The 15930-nt window shown below is 38.2% G+C and overlaps 3 protein-coding genes across 4 annotated transcripts; all 3 read right to left on the bottom strand.

Moving 5' to 3' along the window:
* Window positions 1-3044: 3044 nt before the first annotated feature.
* Window positions 3045-3953, bottom strand: LOC126599698 (NDR1/HIN1-like protein 3). The gene has a single exon (XM_050266114.1). The coding sequence runs from the start codon at window positions 3615-3617 to the stop codon at window positions 3045-3047; it is 573 nt and encodes a 190-aa protein (XP_050122071.1). The 5' UTR covers window positions 3618-3953.
* Window positions 3954-4173: 220 nt separating this feature from the next.
* On the bottom strand, window positions 4174-4934 carry LOC126599696 (NDR1/HIN1-like protein 10). Its single transcript, XM_050266111.1, has one exon. It carries the CDS (start codon window positions 4864-4866, stop codon window positions 4240-4242), a length of 627 nt encoding a protein of 208 aa, XP_050122068.1. The 5' UTR covers window positions 4867-4934; the 3' UTR covers window positions 4174-4239.
* Window positions 4935-6444: 1510 nt separating this feature from the next.
* Window positions 6445-10567, bottom strand: LOC126599686 (protein ABSCISIC ACID-INSENSITIVE 5-like). Of its 2 annotated transcripts, none has more exons than XM_050266100.1 (5): window positions 10263-10567; window positions 7871-9065; window positions 7200-7271; window positions 7059-7088; window positions 6445-6839 (listed from the first exon to the last, which is right to left on the bottom strand). In XM_050266100.1, the coding sequence occupies exons 2-5, from the start codon at window positions 9002-9004 to the stop codon at window positions 6744-6746; spliced, it is 1332 nt and encodes a 443-aa protein (XP_050122057.1). In that variant the 5' UTR covers window positions 9005-9065; window positions 10263-10567; the 3' UTR covers window positions 6445-6743. The 2 variants fall into 2 exon arrangements, with proteins under 2 accessions (XP_050122057.1, XP_050122058.1); XM_050266101.1 differs by lacking the exon at window positions 10263-10567 and having other exon boundaries at window positions 6445-6594; window positions 6726-6839; window positions 7871-9339.
* Window positions 10568-15930: the final 5363 nt, after the last annotated feature.

The following is a 15930-nucleotide window of genomic DNA, read 5'->3' as shown; positions in this document are numbered from 1 at the left end:
ATCTGGTTACTAACAAGCTATACATTTCCAGACATGTTGTCTTCGATGAAGCTTGCTTTCCTTTCAAGCAAAGTACTTTTTCTCCTACTCTTTCTCCCATCTCAACTACTACACCTTCAGACTCTCCCATTTCCTTTACCATACCGGTCTCTTCTTCATCACATCTACCCCATGCCTCCACCTCATCTCCTGCCACTGTCTTACCAACTTCATTTCCTACTTCACTCTCACCTACTATTGCATCTTCTCTACCTTTAGCATCCCCTACTCACCCTACAGCTACTCCTCCTTTAGTTTCTCTCCCTGTTAACAATCATCCCATGATTACACGGGCCAAGGTTGGCATACACAAACCTAAAGTGTTCACTGCCACCAAGCATTCCCTTCCTTCTACTGTTGACTCTCTCATGGTTATTCCTTCTACACCCACCACTTATCTCCAAGCTTCTAAAAACTCCCACTGGTTGGCAGCAATGAAGGATGAGTATCAAGCTTTACAGTCCATAGGTACTTGGGAACTAGTACCCCCCAATCCTCAATATAATTTGGTTGGCTGCAAATGGGTATTTAAACTTAAACACAAGGCTGATGGTTCTATAGAAAGGTACAAAGCTCGGCTTGTCGCCAAGGGATTTCATCAACAAGAAGGTCTTGATTTCTCCGAGACGTTTAGCCCAGTAGCTAAACCAACTACTATTCGCATTCTCCTGTCTATTGCAGTCACATATAATTGGTTTATTCATCAGTTAGATGTGAGTAATGCATTTCTCCATGGCTATCTCAAAGAGGATGTCTACATGGTGCAACCTCCTGGGTTTATTGATCAATCTCAACCTCATCACGTTTGTAAACTGAAGCGATCGCTTTATGGCCTCAAACAGGCGCCCAGGGCCTGGTATGAAGCCTTTTACAGTGCTATTCTTTCATTGGGTTTTATCTCTTCATCCTCTGATACTAGTCTTTTTATCAAGAGAGATTCTACTATTACCTTTATCCTAGTCTATGTGGATGATATAATCATCACTGGGAGCTCCTCCATGGTCTGTCAGTCCATCATTTCTCAACTCCAATCTTTGTTTCCTGTCAAAGATTTGGGCGATATTCATTACTTCCTTGGCATTGAAGTTCACAGATCCCCTACCGGTCTCTTTCTCAATCAATCCAAATATGCCTTGGATTTACTAAAGAAAATCGACATGCTTGGTGTCAAACCCTGCTCTACTCCAGTGAGTTCAGCCAAGTTAGATAGTTCTGGCTCTATTCTTCCAGATCCTACAACTTATAGGTCCACTGTTGGTGCACTTCAGTACTTGACTTGGACACGTCCTGATCTGGCTTTTGCAGTAAATCAGGTTTGCCAACATATGCATACTCCTCGAACTATCCATCTACAAGCTGTCAAGAGGATTTTACGGTATCTAAAGGGTACCATTGACTCCGGCTTATGGTTCAAACCAGGAAAACAGTGCCTCACAGCTTGGTCTGATGCTGATTGGGCAGGTTGTCCGGTAGACCGCCGATCTACTAGTGGCTACTGTGTTTTCTTAGGTCCCAATTTAATCTCTTGGAGTGCCAAGAAACAAACCACTGTGGCAGGATCTTCTACTGAAGCAGAGTATCGGTCTTTAGCCAATACTGCTTCTGAGATCACCTGGGTGTGCAAGATCTTGAAGGATATTTCTTTTCCTCTTCTCCAACCACCTGTGATTTGTTGTGATAATCTGAGTGCAATTGCATTAGCCAAGAACCCAGTTTTTCATGCCCGAACCAAACATGTCGAGATTGATTATCATTACATCCGAGAGAAGGTTCTTCAAGGTCACATCAGTATTCATCATGTTGCTAGTCTTTTTCAGATTGCTGATATCTTTACCAAGTCCTTACCTGCAGACAGATTTGCTACTCTCAGTCACAAGCTTTCAGTTTGTTCTTCTCCCTTCAGCTTGAAGGGGTGTGTTAAAGATAGTGAAGGACCAGCTATTAATCATGTACACAATACATTAGAATAATACTCTCAGATACTTAGCTTAACTGTTAAGTTTTGGGTTGTTAGAATTAGTTGTGTAAAATGCTTAGTCAGCATTATTATGTATTTTATGTGTATATATATACACTGTGTACTTTGTAACTGATGTAATGAGAAAACCATTTTTCAACAAATCCAATCTCTCTCTAGATATTCTCTCTCTCTAATTTCTCTCTAGAATCTTGAGTTTCTCTAGATCCCTAATCTTCAAGCCATGCAAAGGAGTGAGGGCTTTGGTATAAAGTCAAAGTTTATATCTATAAGCACACGATATCCAATGATGCCTTAGGTCTAAGAATTGCTTGCATGCTACAATCCAAGGCTTTGTAACGTTTGACATGTGATAAACATCCACACGTTTAAGCTTCTCAGGCAGTCGGTGTTCAGTAAACTTGTTCAACAGACAAGCACTGTATATCCACCACATGTCAAACACACGTAGCACGAGACCAAGATAACTTTAATGCGATGTACACTGATCTTACCGGATAGTCAATGTTCATTTGACATTCTAAACAGCTGGAACTTTGTTTAAGGATTTTTTTTTTAATTTTTTTTTGTAGAACATTGCTTCCATATCTTAAATCTTACGACCTCATATAATATCTCTATAATATAAAACCAATAATCGTGAATGAATAATACTTGCTTTTTTATTAATTAATTGATTAATATGGAGTTGTTACATAATATCCAATATTACAAAATTGGCTTTTAGAGCACAACTGCAACACTGCATTGATAGTAGGAGAGACTTTGCATGAGCTTGTAAATAAGTTGAGCTACTCCAAATAATTGTTAATTGATTTTATGGTTGAACCTCAACTTTTTGCATGTGTCGTGGTTTGCTATTAATTTTAAAATAATAAGAAGTAAGGAAAAAAGTAGTCATACCAATATAATAAAGAATTTTTTTTTCCTAATTTGGGAAACAAAAAATTCCTACATACCTTGTCTTGAAATAACAAGCGATCGATACAAAAAAGATAATCTAATGTAAACTAAACGTGAAACAAATTTAGTGGTCGGCCTTATCACATTTGGTGCTCTGAAAATTTTCAGCTAGTTTTCCGGTAGAACTCAATGGAACCTTCAAATAGCAAGCCATCTGGAGCTCCTTCTCATCCTTGTACACAGCAATTTTGGTCCAATACTTAAAATAGATCTTCAACGTGATATAAAAAACTGTACTATTCCTAAAATTTGAAGCCTCCTCATTCGTAAGAGCCGTCACCGGACGTAGTCCCTTGAACAATGGATTCAAATCGTACGTATCCCTGTGCGCTACCCCGAATGGTTCCAAAATACTTTTACTCAAATCCTGGTTCTTATAACTAGGAACGGCTTCAAAATGTTCATAGTGGAAGTCATTCCATTTGTTACGGTTTTGAACAGTCATGTTGAGGGACAGATTGTATAGGATGGTGTTGTTGGTTGCCGTCAGGTTGAATTGCGTCAGAGAAGCATCGGTGACCTGGTAAATTATCGGTTTAGAAGGGCTGAATTGACGAACCGCGAAACAAGCCGTTAAGCTGAGGGCACCGAGTGCTACAACAATGATGCAGAAACAGCAGCAACATTTTTTTAGCATGGTTGGTAGAGATATAGAGAGGGGGGGGGGGGAGAAGGAGATTTTTCGAATAATGCGAAACAAGGGTGCGAGATTATTGTTAAGGCCTTCCAGGTGTAAGAAGAGAGGGTGTAGGGTTACAGGTGCTGGTCGATCGTTCGGAAATTGTAATGGTATATAAAGGTGTAACTCTGCATAGTTAGTAAAGACATCTATAATATGTGTAATTTTGTGATAAGTCTTCCTGTTTTAGTCAATGACAATTCGAAATAGTAAGATCTGAGGTTGGCACCTTATCTTAGTTTTGACTGCGGTCTATATAATTACATAAAATCTCAAGCCTTAAACTTCTCATGAATTACTAATTCTAATTGTTCTTTAAATTTCATTCGACATCAAATTCATGTAATAGCTAGCTCGCGAACATGTATTTTCAACAAAAGCCTGGATAATTATGTTCTATGGTTTACTACTGTTGGTGTGATTGAGTTGAACACGTAAACCCGCGTCTCTAGTGTGATTGTATTCATAATTTTAATATTATTTCGGACAACAACATGTATAATTGACAAAGAAGTAGAAAACATATTCATACTAACTTATTCATACTCGAATTTTATACATTTATTCATTTTGAAGAAATTTACCCGGCATTAGGGTCTCCAAAGATATAAAAACTCATACAATCAGTAGTCTTGAAATCATTCGAAACTGTTCCATTAATTGAAGTACTCAAAGGAACCTTCAACTTGCAGTCACTCTTCCGTGGAATCTTGAAATAACCCGTCTTCATCTTTCCGAACCTGATTCCTATCCGAAGAGCAATCTTCACATCAATGCTGTACACCCTGGTAGCAGTCTCCGAATTAAACTTGGAAAGATCACTTTCCCCAAACCTCATCAATTGCTGCCCTTGAAGATCTGCATGCACAATTGTCGTGTTCTTGTGGCCTTGGTAAAATGGTGTCGAATTCAATCTCACCAAAGCAAACCTCTTTTTCCTGTAGTTGGCAATGACTAGGATGCGTCGATAGTCTATACCTACCTTTTTGTTAGGGTTTCTGATGTTGATGTTGAGGGTAAGGTTGTAGTTGAGAGTGTTGTTGGTGCTGGTGAAATTGAATTGTGTGAGAGAGGCATCGGTGATGACGAACTTGGGTTCTTGGGGAAGGAAGATCAACCAGAATATGATGAAGGCTAGGAAGATAAAGAAGTAGGTGATGCAGCACAGGCATATGCAGCAGCAGTAGCTACCATGCCTCCCAAACATGACTGAGAAAAGTTTAATAATGGTGTCTGAAAAGTTGGATTTACCTGTGCATATGGGACGTTTATGTAATAAGGGATCAGGGTTTTGGCTTCAGGAAGAAAAGTTTAACTAATTAATAAGGTGATGTATGGAATATGTTCAAAGTCAATATCCATATTGAGTGTTTTCTGAGAGATCTCTTGGCAATTGAACATCACCCAAGTGCGTACTTCTCGGTAGCTTCCATCTAGCTAAACATTGACTTTAGTACGATTTGCTAAGATATCAACGAGTTGAAGTATTGTTCCATTTTTCATTTAGTTGACAACGGAGTGAAGAAAGTTGATGTCTTATTATAAAACTAATTGACAATATGAGAAGTAGCCCAACTTACCTACAGAACATAATTAGCCCGAAAGAAAAGAAAAATTCAACACAATTCATAAATTAAGTCCCGATCAAATCTATTCTGAATCACTTTTTAGCCCTATGAGACCAAACGCAATTCAAAATCATCAGTGTTGGGTGGGCACGTGTAGAGGTTTTTTCTGGGGATGCTGCAAGTGTTTCCCTTGAGCTAGTTGTTGGCAAAATTGCACAAAATTTTACAGCCAATTAATCAAATACACTTAACCAACCCTAGAGGTCCTTCAACAATATTATAAATTATAACCCACGTGCAAAGGTTCATTCACATTATAAACTTACATGAACGCCCTACGACTCTTCCACACCTTTTTTTTTTTTTTTTTTTGATAAAGGGGATCATCCTCTTACGTTTATTACATTAATGAAGGAGAAAACCAAACCCCAAAAAAGCAACTATAGCAACAAAATTATGAAAACCGATAGCTAGGGAATCCTGAAAAATTTCTAGAATAAGTTGCAGACGCAAATGCCACACATGTTCCCCAGAAAAGCAACTATAGCAACAATATCATGAAAACCGATAGCTAGGGAATCTTGAAAAATCCTTAAAATAAGCTGTAGAAGCAAAGACCACACATGTTCATTGACACTATAAACCACATGGATAGGTTCGCTAAACCACCTTGCCTATAGAAGAGGTCCATCATAAAGTTCAGGTTCATTAAACACATAAATTGGATACTTAGTTTTACTATTATTGGTCCATTTGCCAACCATATACAAAAATAATTTGTTGGTTCACGCCAAAATTTTAAACCAACTGTTTAACTGTGAAAAGGGTTTAGTGAGAATCCTTTTCTCGCATATTTTAGCTTCAAAAACAATGACTGCTATTCGTTGATGCATTTGATTAGTTCCTAAGACCATTTAAAAATACTTCCCAATGAATCAACCAATTAACTCATAGGACTGAGTTTTGAGAAGAAGAATTTTGTATAGACAGCCGAGTCAGCGTTGTCAAGCGATAAACTCATACAAGAAGCCTTGAGAAGTACTTTTGTAACCAAGTCAATAACTGCTAGCCGTTGATACATTTAAATTTCCATCGATGGCGCGCATAATGACATTGCTGAAGAATTTTCTTTTATGCTAATAAACGCACTTATTCTAGAAAGCTCACAATGCAAAAGCTGGTAAGTTGAAATATACAAAAACTACAACAAACGTATATAATCATGCCTAGTACAGGAATCATTCACATTTATTCTCATAGTGGCATCATCTTATCTTGCAGTGTAGCACTCTTGCTTCACCTTGTAGCCGTTTCAGCATTGAGCTGAGCTTGCACAGTTTCGACTTCCCTCGGCGAGGGCTTCAGTTCTGTCGAGTCCTCAATGACGAACATGGAAGTTCTTTTATAAGTATAGGAAGCTACTCAAAAGTAACATATTCGGGAAAATGAAAGAAAGGTACAAAGACGAACTAAAAACATGAGATATGCGTTCATTTACCATATCTCAGATTGCACATTATAAAACACAACTATTACTCCTCCTCAACACCCTTAGCTTCTCCTTCACTTTCTGGGCCCTGTTCTGAACTCTCATCTTCATTTCCTCGAAATACTGAAAAAAAATATTTCAGTTAAGGATACGTAACGTGATCAATTATAATTTTATGGCAGAACACAGGAATTTACTTGCAGTTGCAGACACAACAAATACGAAAAATGGTTTCCGACAGTCTCACATGTTGTCTTGTTGGACAGACGATGAATCAAGATCACTCGTAACACTGAAAAGCATTCATTTTTGTTACTCATACATTGTTAAATCAAGAATTACCTGTTGCTTTCGCTTCCTCTCGAGCTCTGCCTGTTCATGTTAACTCGATCAGCAAGTGCAATAATTACAAGCAATATCACCACAAGAAACAAAAGGAGTCAGAAAGCTTTCAACGCATTGAAATGTTTTTCGTGTCATTACCAGCGCCTGTTTAAGGTGTGAGTTCTCTTCTCGTAAGTGGTTCAGTTCTGCTTCCAATTCAACTGTGTATGCCTGTAAAAGTAGCATATATCGCTCAAATAAAAACTACTGGTATGATCCTTCAAGAAAATGTGATGAGAGATTCCACAAAAATCTAAAATTACTTTCACTAAAGGTGTCCACCTAATTTTACATGATTCAAGATTCCAAAAGGACCAGTTCAACTGCTTGCCTAGGCCTAGCAGCTACTGAACTGTTTAATCTTGAATTAGATATTCATCATTCAGTTCCGCAAGTCACATTCATACTAGCTACCTGGACTACTCTATTAAGAGCTTGGTGAAGATCATTTCCTGGCAGCCTCGCAGTATAAACCGACAACGTTGAAAAAGTTTAATAAACAAATTGAAGCTGCTGATCAATCCATCTATAACAACGGGGGTGATTTATTCATCGTGCAACCAAAAAAAGGGAACATTTTGCTACCATATGACTAAACTATTGATGATCAACAAGTGTAGTAAATAATAATGTATATCTTGCTAAAATCACTTCACAAAAAGATATTTCAAATTCGATCGTTCGAGGCAGCTGAATTATCATAACCAGTAATTATTTAGAACAATTCAATGGTAAGAACTGAATTGTCAGAAAAGGATGAAATAATGTACCTGTTTTCGAGCTCTAGACCTTGCTGCAGACTCTCTGTTCTTAATCATCCTTCTCTGCCTCCTCTCCACCACTTTTTCGACCGGTCCATCTAAACCCCGTTTCCTTCCTCTTAGTCCATCTAAACCCATGTCCAAACCAAATCTACCCGCAGAGTTTTCAACCTGACTAGTACCCATCCCATCTGAAGACACCGGACTCCCCGGAGCCGCCATCCCAATTGTCTGCCCTGCTGCATATCCACCACCACCATTCTCCACTCTCCCGCCAAAACAAACCGACTGTGGAGGCCGCACGCCCGGGTACGCCCCATTCCTCTTACCATTCGCAGCATACGCAGAGGACTCTCCCACAACCGCAGCCCCACTTTGCGGTATAGTTTGGTAATTAGGAATACCGGCGGCAGTGCTAGTACTAGCACCTGCTGCGGCAGCAGCCCCCATTCCCATCACAGGCCTATTAACAAAACTGGGTCCCACAGCATGGTTGCCGTTCTGGTACATCCCATACCGCTGCTGCTGGTGAGGCTGAGGAGGGACCACCGTGGCCGCCATTGAATCCTGTTCCCGAACTACCCCTGCTTTAACCAAAAAATCCTCCAATGTCATCTCCCCAAAAGTAGGCTGGCGAGGGGCAAACTCAGAACTCTGAACACCACCATCGATGCTACTGTTGTGATTGTTCTGCTGCTTTGCCTGCTGCCCTCTGTTTATCTCAGACCAAACTTCATCCACTGTTTTCCTACACAGTGGCTCAGGCAGCGTAAGCGAGCCTTGACGCGGCAAGCTGGGCTGCGTCGCAATGCTCTTTTCTGCTGAGGCCTCGGCTAAAGGTATGTGCACCTCAATGTTGTTCATGTTGTTGTTGTTGTTAGTAGTAGTAGTGTTGGTGAGATTGGAATTAATGGCTTGGTTTTCTTCGGCGGTCCAAATGCTGGTTAGGAACTCATCCATATTCATCAACCCGAAATTCTTGCCGGTCTCGCAGAGTGTGTGCTGAAACTCATCAAGAGTGAGCGAGTAGATTGATGATTGTCTTCCTAATGAGGAGACTAAGTGGTTCTTCGCTTGTTGGTCCGATAACAAGGGCGAATCCACCTCGCCATGAGAGTTGATTTCCGACTCCAAAACACCCATGTTTGTGCGATCTACACTTGATTAAATGTTGGGTTTCTAAATTGTAACGAACCTGATCAAACTGAAGCACATGAGGTTAAGTTTATGCAGTAGTTGTTGGTGTTGCAGAGTCTAGTGAAGTATAGACGACTGTGTGAAATTAATTGGTTCTTTCAATAAATAAATCCAGTTAAAATGTCCCTTTTTTGCTAAGAGAAACACAGAAGAAAACATTGATTTAAATTCATATCAACAAAGCACAGTACTCAGAATAAATTTAATTGGTTCGTACAGAAACTACATGACACATTTCATTCATGCGATAACAACAAAACTATGTGCAACGCACTTTCTGCTCACGTTGTTTTCAGCTTACGTGATTAAGAACATTTAATCCGCACCGAACCTTTCACACTCACATGATTAAGAACATTTACCTTACACGACACTTGAGAGGTTCTATCCACGATTAAGAACATTTACCCCACACAGCACTCAGAGAGCTTCCATATTCAAATCTATCTAACCAATATAGCTTGTAATTTGAAAAATAACGAATCTCTGTGGCCTCTCTATGATCAAAATTTAAGGACTATGCTTGGCAACACCAACCGAATTCAACCAAGGATTAATTGGTGTTTTGCTCAATTTAAGAATGGGATTAGTGAGCAATTGGAGGTATTTACATGGTGGTACATATTAAACAAATAATGACAAGATATGTCTAATGCAATTAAATTATACATTTCCAAAATAGGAAACATGAATAGAATGTAGGCGGGGTAGACGGCAAAAGTAAAAGAGAAATTTTCTTCTTTTAATGCTATTGCGCTTCATTTTAGAGTGGTCAATTCTCTCTTCCAATTATTAAACACCAAAAAAGTGACCACACAGAATATAAAAAAGCCAGAAAAATTAAGCCACTTAATAACAATAAACTAAAAAGCAGTTTGCGTGAAAATTAATTAACTAACTAAACCCTACTTAACCAACTAATAAGACAGTATATTCATCTTCAAGAAGTCTCAGATCCCAGAACAAACACATAAAAATCAACAAACGCATACAAAAACAGATCAAAGAAGAAGAAATTTAAAAAACATATCCAGTTAAAGAAATTTAAAAAACATATCCAGTTAAACTCACCTAAACTACCGAAAAAGAAGTTCGAACTTAAGTGCATAAGAGAAACCACACTGCTGTAGCCAACAAAACATGCAGACTGCGCATAAGAAAACTAACTAAGCTGAAACCCTAAAACCCATTAAAAGAAAAGTACCTGACTGAATGTAAATATTGAGTAGGAAGCTGACGAATGAAGGGTAAGAACTCGAAAATGCTAGAAACCCAATACTCCAGGACACTGTTTAATTTTACTCGTGGACAGATCTACTTCAAGAATTTAGTATATATGATATCAGCACAGCTAAAACAGCACCAAGTTTATGGGGGTAGGGATTTATTTTATATTTATTTTGTATTATTTTATATTTATGTTTTGGTTATTAGGTATAGAGAGAGCTAGCTGGCTAAGGGTGGCTGTGCAGTCTTATACAGGAGGGTCTTTGAGGAGGAGAGATCGTCGATCGAGCAATTCCATGACCACACCTTTATCTTTCCGGCGAAGCGTGGGGCCACCTTTCTGGCGTACAAGTCCCATCAATCTCCGCTGCTATTTTTTCTATAAAAAATTCATGCTCCAGTCCTAAATTAGACAAAGCTTGGAACCCCTTGACACCTGTTAGCTAGGTGGCTGATGGAGGAAGGTCTTTGTTGATGTTGCAACACGTGTTCTGTTTCTGCCAAAAATGTGTCTCTAAGTTGGACTTGGATTGTCTGTCCTCCTATTTCGATGCCCTCCACGTACCCTTCTGTTTTGTGTGGTCACGGTTAAGTCACGTCAACATTTTATATTATTTTTTTATAAAAATAATATAACAAAAAGAAATAGTAATATAAAATGTTGACGTAGCTTAACCGTGACCACACAAACAGGAGGGCACGAGAAGGGCACCGAAATGGGAGGGCAGACAATCCAAGTCCCTCTAAGTTTTAGATAATTTTATTCACACATTTCTTTTTATTTTACATTTTTTAAATTTATTAGTTCATTTAATCTGACACACGAAAATAAAAAGAATTGTAAAATGTAAAAAATGGGGTGAATGTCACCGCGTTGCTGGTTCTCTACTTTTTGACAAACGGACTTCTATTTAGGGCTGGTTCGGGTCGGGATCCCGAACCAAAACCCTTAACTCGAATCCTAAATCAAAACATTTCGGGATGAAATTTTATATCCCGAAATTCGGGATTCCTGAAAGTGTTTCGAGATTTTCGGGTTACTTCGAGAAAGCTCTACTGTGGTCTTCTTCCTTCTACAAAATTTATGTTTCAGATCTTCCTCAAGTCATTTGAATATTGGTGAGAATGCTCCTGCAATTAACATAGAACCATATCTTATACATTTTCCATTGCAAAACATTTGGAGAGAAGATACTATGACAAAACACATAGAACCATATCCTGCATGCAGGTCCTGCACTTACCCACCTTAATTCGAAACCCACAATCCTCAAACCCTCACACATTCAACAAAATACTCAGAAATCAAGTTAATCAACATGAAATTTGACCTTAAACACTAAAGAACAAAACCCCAATGAAAATCAGAAACCCTTACCTGGATTTCGGGGCTCGATTGGTATCGGATTCAAGTCTTCCTTTTTGCGTATGCATGAATCGATGGAGGAGTGGCGTGAGTCGATGGAGGACGAGGAGAGGCGTGGATTCGACGGAGGAGCGGAGCGACAGGAGCACGAGTGGCGGGATTGTGAGTGAGACTGTGAGAGTGTCTGAGTGCGAGTGAGACTGAGAGAGACTGAGAGAGTGAGCAAGAGCGACTGAGAGAGAGTCTGAGAGACCTAACAAATGACCTAACTCAATAGACGGTTGGATTAGATCTTAACAAATCCAACGGTTCATGTAATTTCTAATTAAAAATTTAAAATATATATATATATATATATATAATATTCGGTTCGGTTCAGGATTACCGAACGCTTTCAAAGCTATGCCCGAATCCCAAACCGAAACTTTCAGGACAGGTTCGATTTCGGGTACTGAATTTTTCTGGAAATTTGGTTCGAGCATTTTTCGGTCAAATTTCAGGACGGGTTCGGGATTTTTGGGAAAAAATTCCACCCCTACTTCTATTGCATAATCATTTTGGTTATGAATATTATAAGTGGTAATCAAGCAAATCGTTGTATTTGTTGGAGTTAGGGCATTCAATCAAATCTAAAATGAATTGACAAATGTGAGAGATTTAATATTTCCATGGTCTGGTGTATGATTTGACACGCTGGATTTGAAATTTATATTCTCAGGCTCATTTGTGGCATAGATGGTATTGTAATTCCAATATGGTTGAAATCTAAGAATTAGATCAGTTCGAGTTTGTTCTCATTGTTTGTTCATTCTTTTTGTTGGAAAAGAATCTCATATTAATAAATAACTTTGCATGTACTTATAAATAAGTTGAGTTACTCTGATGGTGGAACTTTAACTTCACTTTTTTATGGTATTAGAGCAGGTTAGCTCATGTGTGAAACTTAAAAGCCACATGTTCCACACATCACCCAACTCGTATTGTCCACGTATTTAACCTTGAAAAAATGTCATACATGAAAAGGCGTGTGAGAATATGAAGTTAAATACGTCGATTAGCTTTACGATGAAACTCTAATTTTCTTCATTTCTTGAAACCAAAAAGACACAAGGAAGCAAGCGACTTCTAAAGGAACGGGATCCAATAGCGATGGTTGGGTAGGTTGGGATGATGGGAAAGATCATGGATATGGTGATATTTACCAGAGCGCATCTATATAGAAGGCTGGCCACAATGGAATGTGGTCACAATAAGAAACCTCACGCGGTCTCAGCAAATTTCTGGTTGACCCATATGTCGCGGGCACAAATCATAACTCAAACGGATGGATGCCAAGCAGTGGTGAAGCCAAGATTTCTCGGGGGAGGGGTGAACTAATATTTCATCCAATTCAGTGGTCTCATTTTGTTGTGACCTACTCGAAATATTCAAATGAGGACTTCTTGGAATATTTGAAGGAGGACTACCCGAAATGTTTGAAGGAGGATTTAAGCATTGTTTCTTATAGTATCATTCCATTATGTAACTGTAAAATGGAAAGAAAAAAAAAGCTTAGACTCTTAATACTAGAGTAGACTATACTATAGTATGCATAATCAGTAGCGGAGCCAAGGTGGGGGCAATGGGATTCCTTGACCCCAATAACCTTGTGGCCAAACAAGAAGAAGAAGAAGGAGCTGATAAAGTTTGTTTGTGTTTGTTTGATTAGTTTCTTGGGGTTTAGAACTTGACAGAAAAATGGAACAAAGAATGCAGAGATGTTGGACGACTACAAGGCTGTGCAAATTGCATCTGCCATCACTTCATTTAATAAGGAATGTTTGTAAGGTTTGGTGCATTGCCAACTCCCAAAACATTTTTTAAGAGTCTGGGGGACAAGAGAACTTAAATAAATATTACACCCATTCTCCTCCAGATTTGATCCTAGCCCTTCATTGGGGTTTTAAGCGATCTAATCTGGAATGCACACTTGTCACTCTCACACACACATACAAAGCATTTAAACTGAAAACAAGTCGTTGGGACTAAACCCTTTTTTTCTTCTTTCTTCTTCGATGCAGCAGCAACTCATCCATTGGAGCTCCACTTGCTGTCGTCGATCCTTGGAACTAGAAGCAGTTTAAGGTCCAACAGGAGCTACTGCTCCATTTGTTAGCCATCACTCCATCAGCACCTCTTCTCCAACCCCCTGCTAAATCTTCCCACCACTGTGAATTTAAGGCCTGGCAGCCTCCAGATCGTCAGACCCGCGTTTTCGGCATGCCCTGTCTAGTAATGGAAGTTCAACTTTTGACCCCATTGTCTTAAATTCCTAGCTCCGCCACTGTGCATAATAACTAATCCAACCAACAATTCAATTAATCAATACCAATAAGCATACAAATTTATATCGATGAATCCCTCACATACTCTAATCCAACCTCTTGAGACCATGAAACAAGGGATAAAAGATATGAAGAAGATTGGTCACAGACTTAAGTTGGGTAAGTCTTCGATAATCTGGAGTAGTCTGCTTTAGATCCATTAGATCGCCAAGTAAGTAAAAATAATATTTTCTCAACTTATTTCTGACCTTTCATTTCTCGTACTATTGAGTAGTCTGAATTATTGAAGAAAAATTAAACTTAGTGAAGAGTAAAACCTGGGGGCCATTAGGTCGTTGGCAAATATACCAGAAGGTTGGAGTGCATGGCAGATGACAGTCACTAAAAATATAAAGACTTTTGATGATGTTCCTTCCTTGCTATGAAATCTGAGAAAAATAGCTTATGATTTTCGTCACTTCAAGTTTGTGAGAGCTCAGAGTGGCAAGCTTAATGTGGTTAAATGAAAGGTTGGACTAAAGGACACTCTTTGAAGCATAAGAAGGGTCTGATGCACGAGTATGGGCTGGACCAGAGCACCTCAAACGATTCAATTGAGGCTTATTTGTTTCTTGGGTCTTTGTTGGCATTTGTAAATAGGGTTTTGAAACCCCAGTTCTTATAAGTGTATCTGTCCATAATTTGTAGCTTAATCCAAATAAAATGAAAAGAGATTGGTAGCTTTAGTATTATTATTTTTCAAAGTGTTTATTAAAATTGGTATTTAATCTGAATTTTCCTTTGGTTTAAATGATTACTATTCATGCATGCAAAGATTTGAATAAAAAAGAAAGAAAACAAATGGATCAAATGATTTTCTTGTGCATTGTTACAAATTCATTTTAGATGTATGGCATTTAATTATTTTAAATATATTTAATTTTATGTGACTTAGTACTATGATCTAATAATATTTCTCTTAACAGTAATTGAGAGGTCTGAGGTTTGAATCTCGAAAATAGAGAGTTCACAACCAATTTATTTCCTCTCCCTTGGTAAATATATTGTTCTATAACTATTTTATACACACACACAATTTGATAAGATTAGTATATTATACAGTCAATACCTAATATGTTGAAAAAATAGTCTAGTATACCAAGTATGATAATATAATGGTTTTAACCATATTATAGTGTTGTAGGTGGTGGAATAGCGAAGCAGTTACTTAAATATTCTGGCACATGATGCTATCTAGTGAATTTAAGCCCTAAGAAAATTTGCTATCTATCTTGTGGGAAAGAAAACATCCAAATTCTTACTCGTCTTTGCACACTTTTAATTATCACATCACCAATGCGTGTAATTACTCATCACCCAAATAGTAGTCAACTTCCCATCACTGAAGCAAGGAAAATTGGATTCAAATCTTCGGAGGATCCTTTTCCTGGGGATTTTATAATTGTAATCATTCATCATACATCGTATGGTTAGAAATTATTTGAAATTTAAAATTTAAAATTAAATATAAATAGTACCCAATGAAAACTGACCACACGATGTACAATGAACGACCACGATCACGAAATTCCCGGGATCCCCAGGAAAAGGATCCGGCGAGGATCCTTTTTCCCAAATCTTCTATATTTATTTTGTGTGTGATCTTTATTATTGATTAATATGTATTAAGTTTATGACAATAGAGTTAAAGATGGTTAAATTGATGAACATGTGTTAATCTATGATATAGATCGCAGAGCGGCAGCACATAAAATGAATGCAAAAGATTTAAACTCAAAAAAGTTACCTTATGATTCATACATAACTTTATCAAATCTACATCGATACTTGGATATGACATACTAACTTTGGAATGCTAGATTTGCAAAACTATATCAATGTACTTTACTCTTCACTGTTATTTAGTGATGTACTAGAGGGATTACTTTTCACAGTTATTTAATGATATACTAGAG

Source organism: Malus sylvestris, chromosome 14, assembly GCF_916048215.2.
Source record: "Malus sylvestris chromosome 14, drMalSylv7.2, whole genome shotgun sequence".
NCBI classification, from domain to species: Eukaryota; Viridiplantae; Streptophyta; class Magnoliopsida; order Rosales; family Rosaceae; genus Malus; species Malus sylvestris.
Note: the sequence above shows the minus strand (reverse complement) of the source record. Positions and strands in the feature narration are given on the sequence as shown.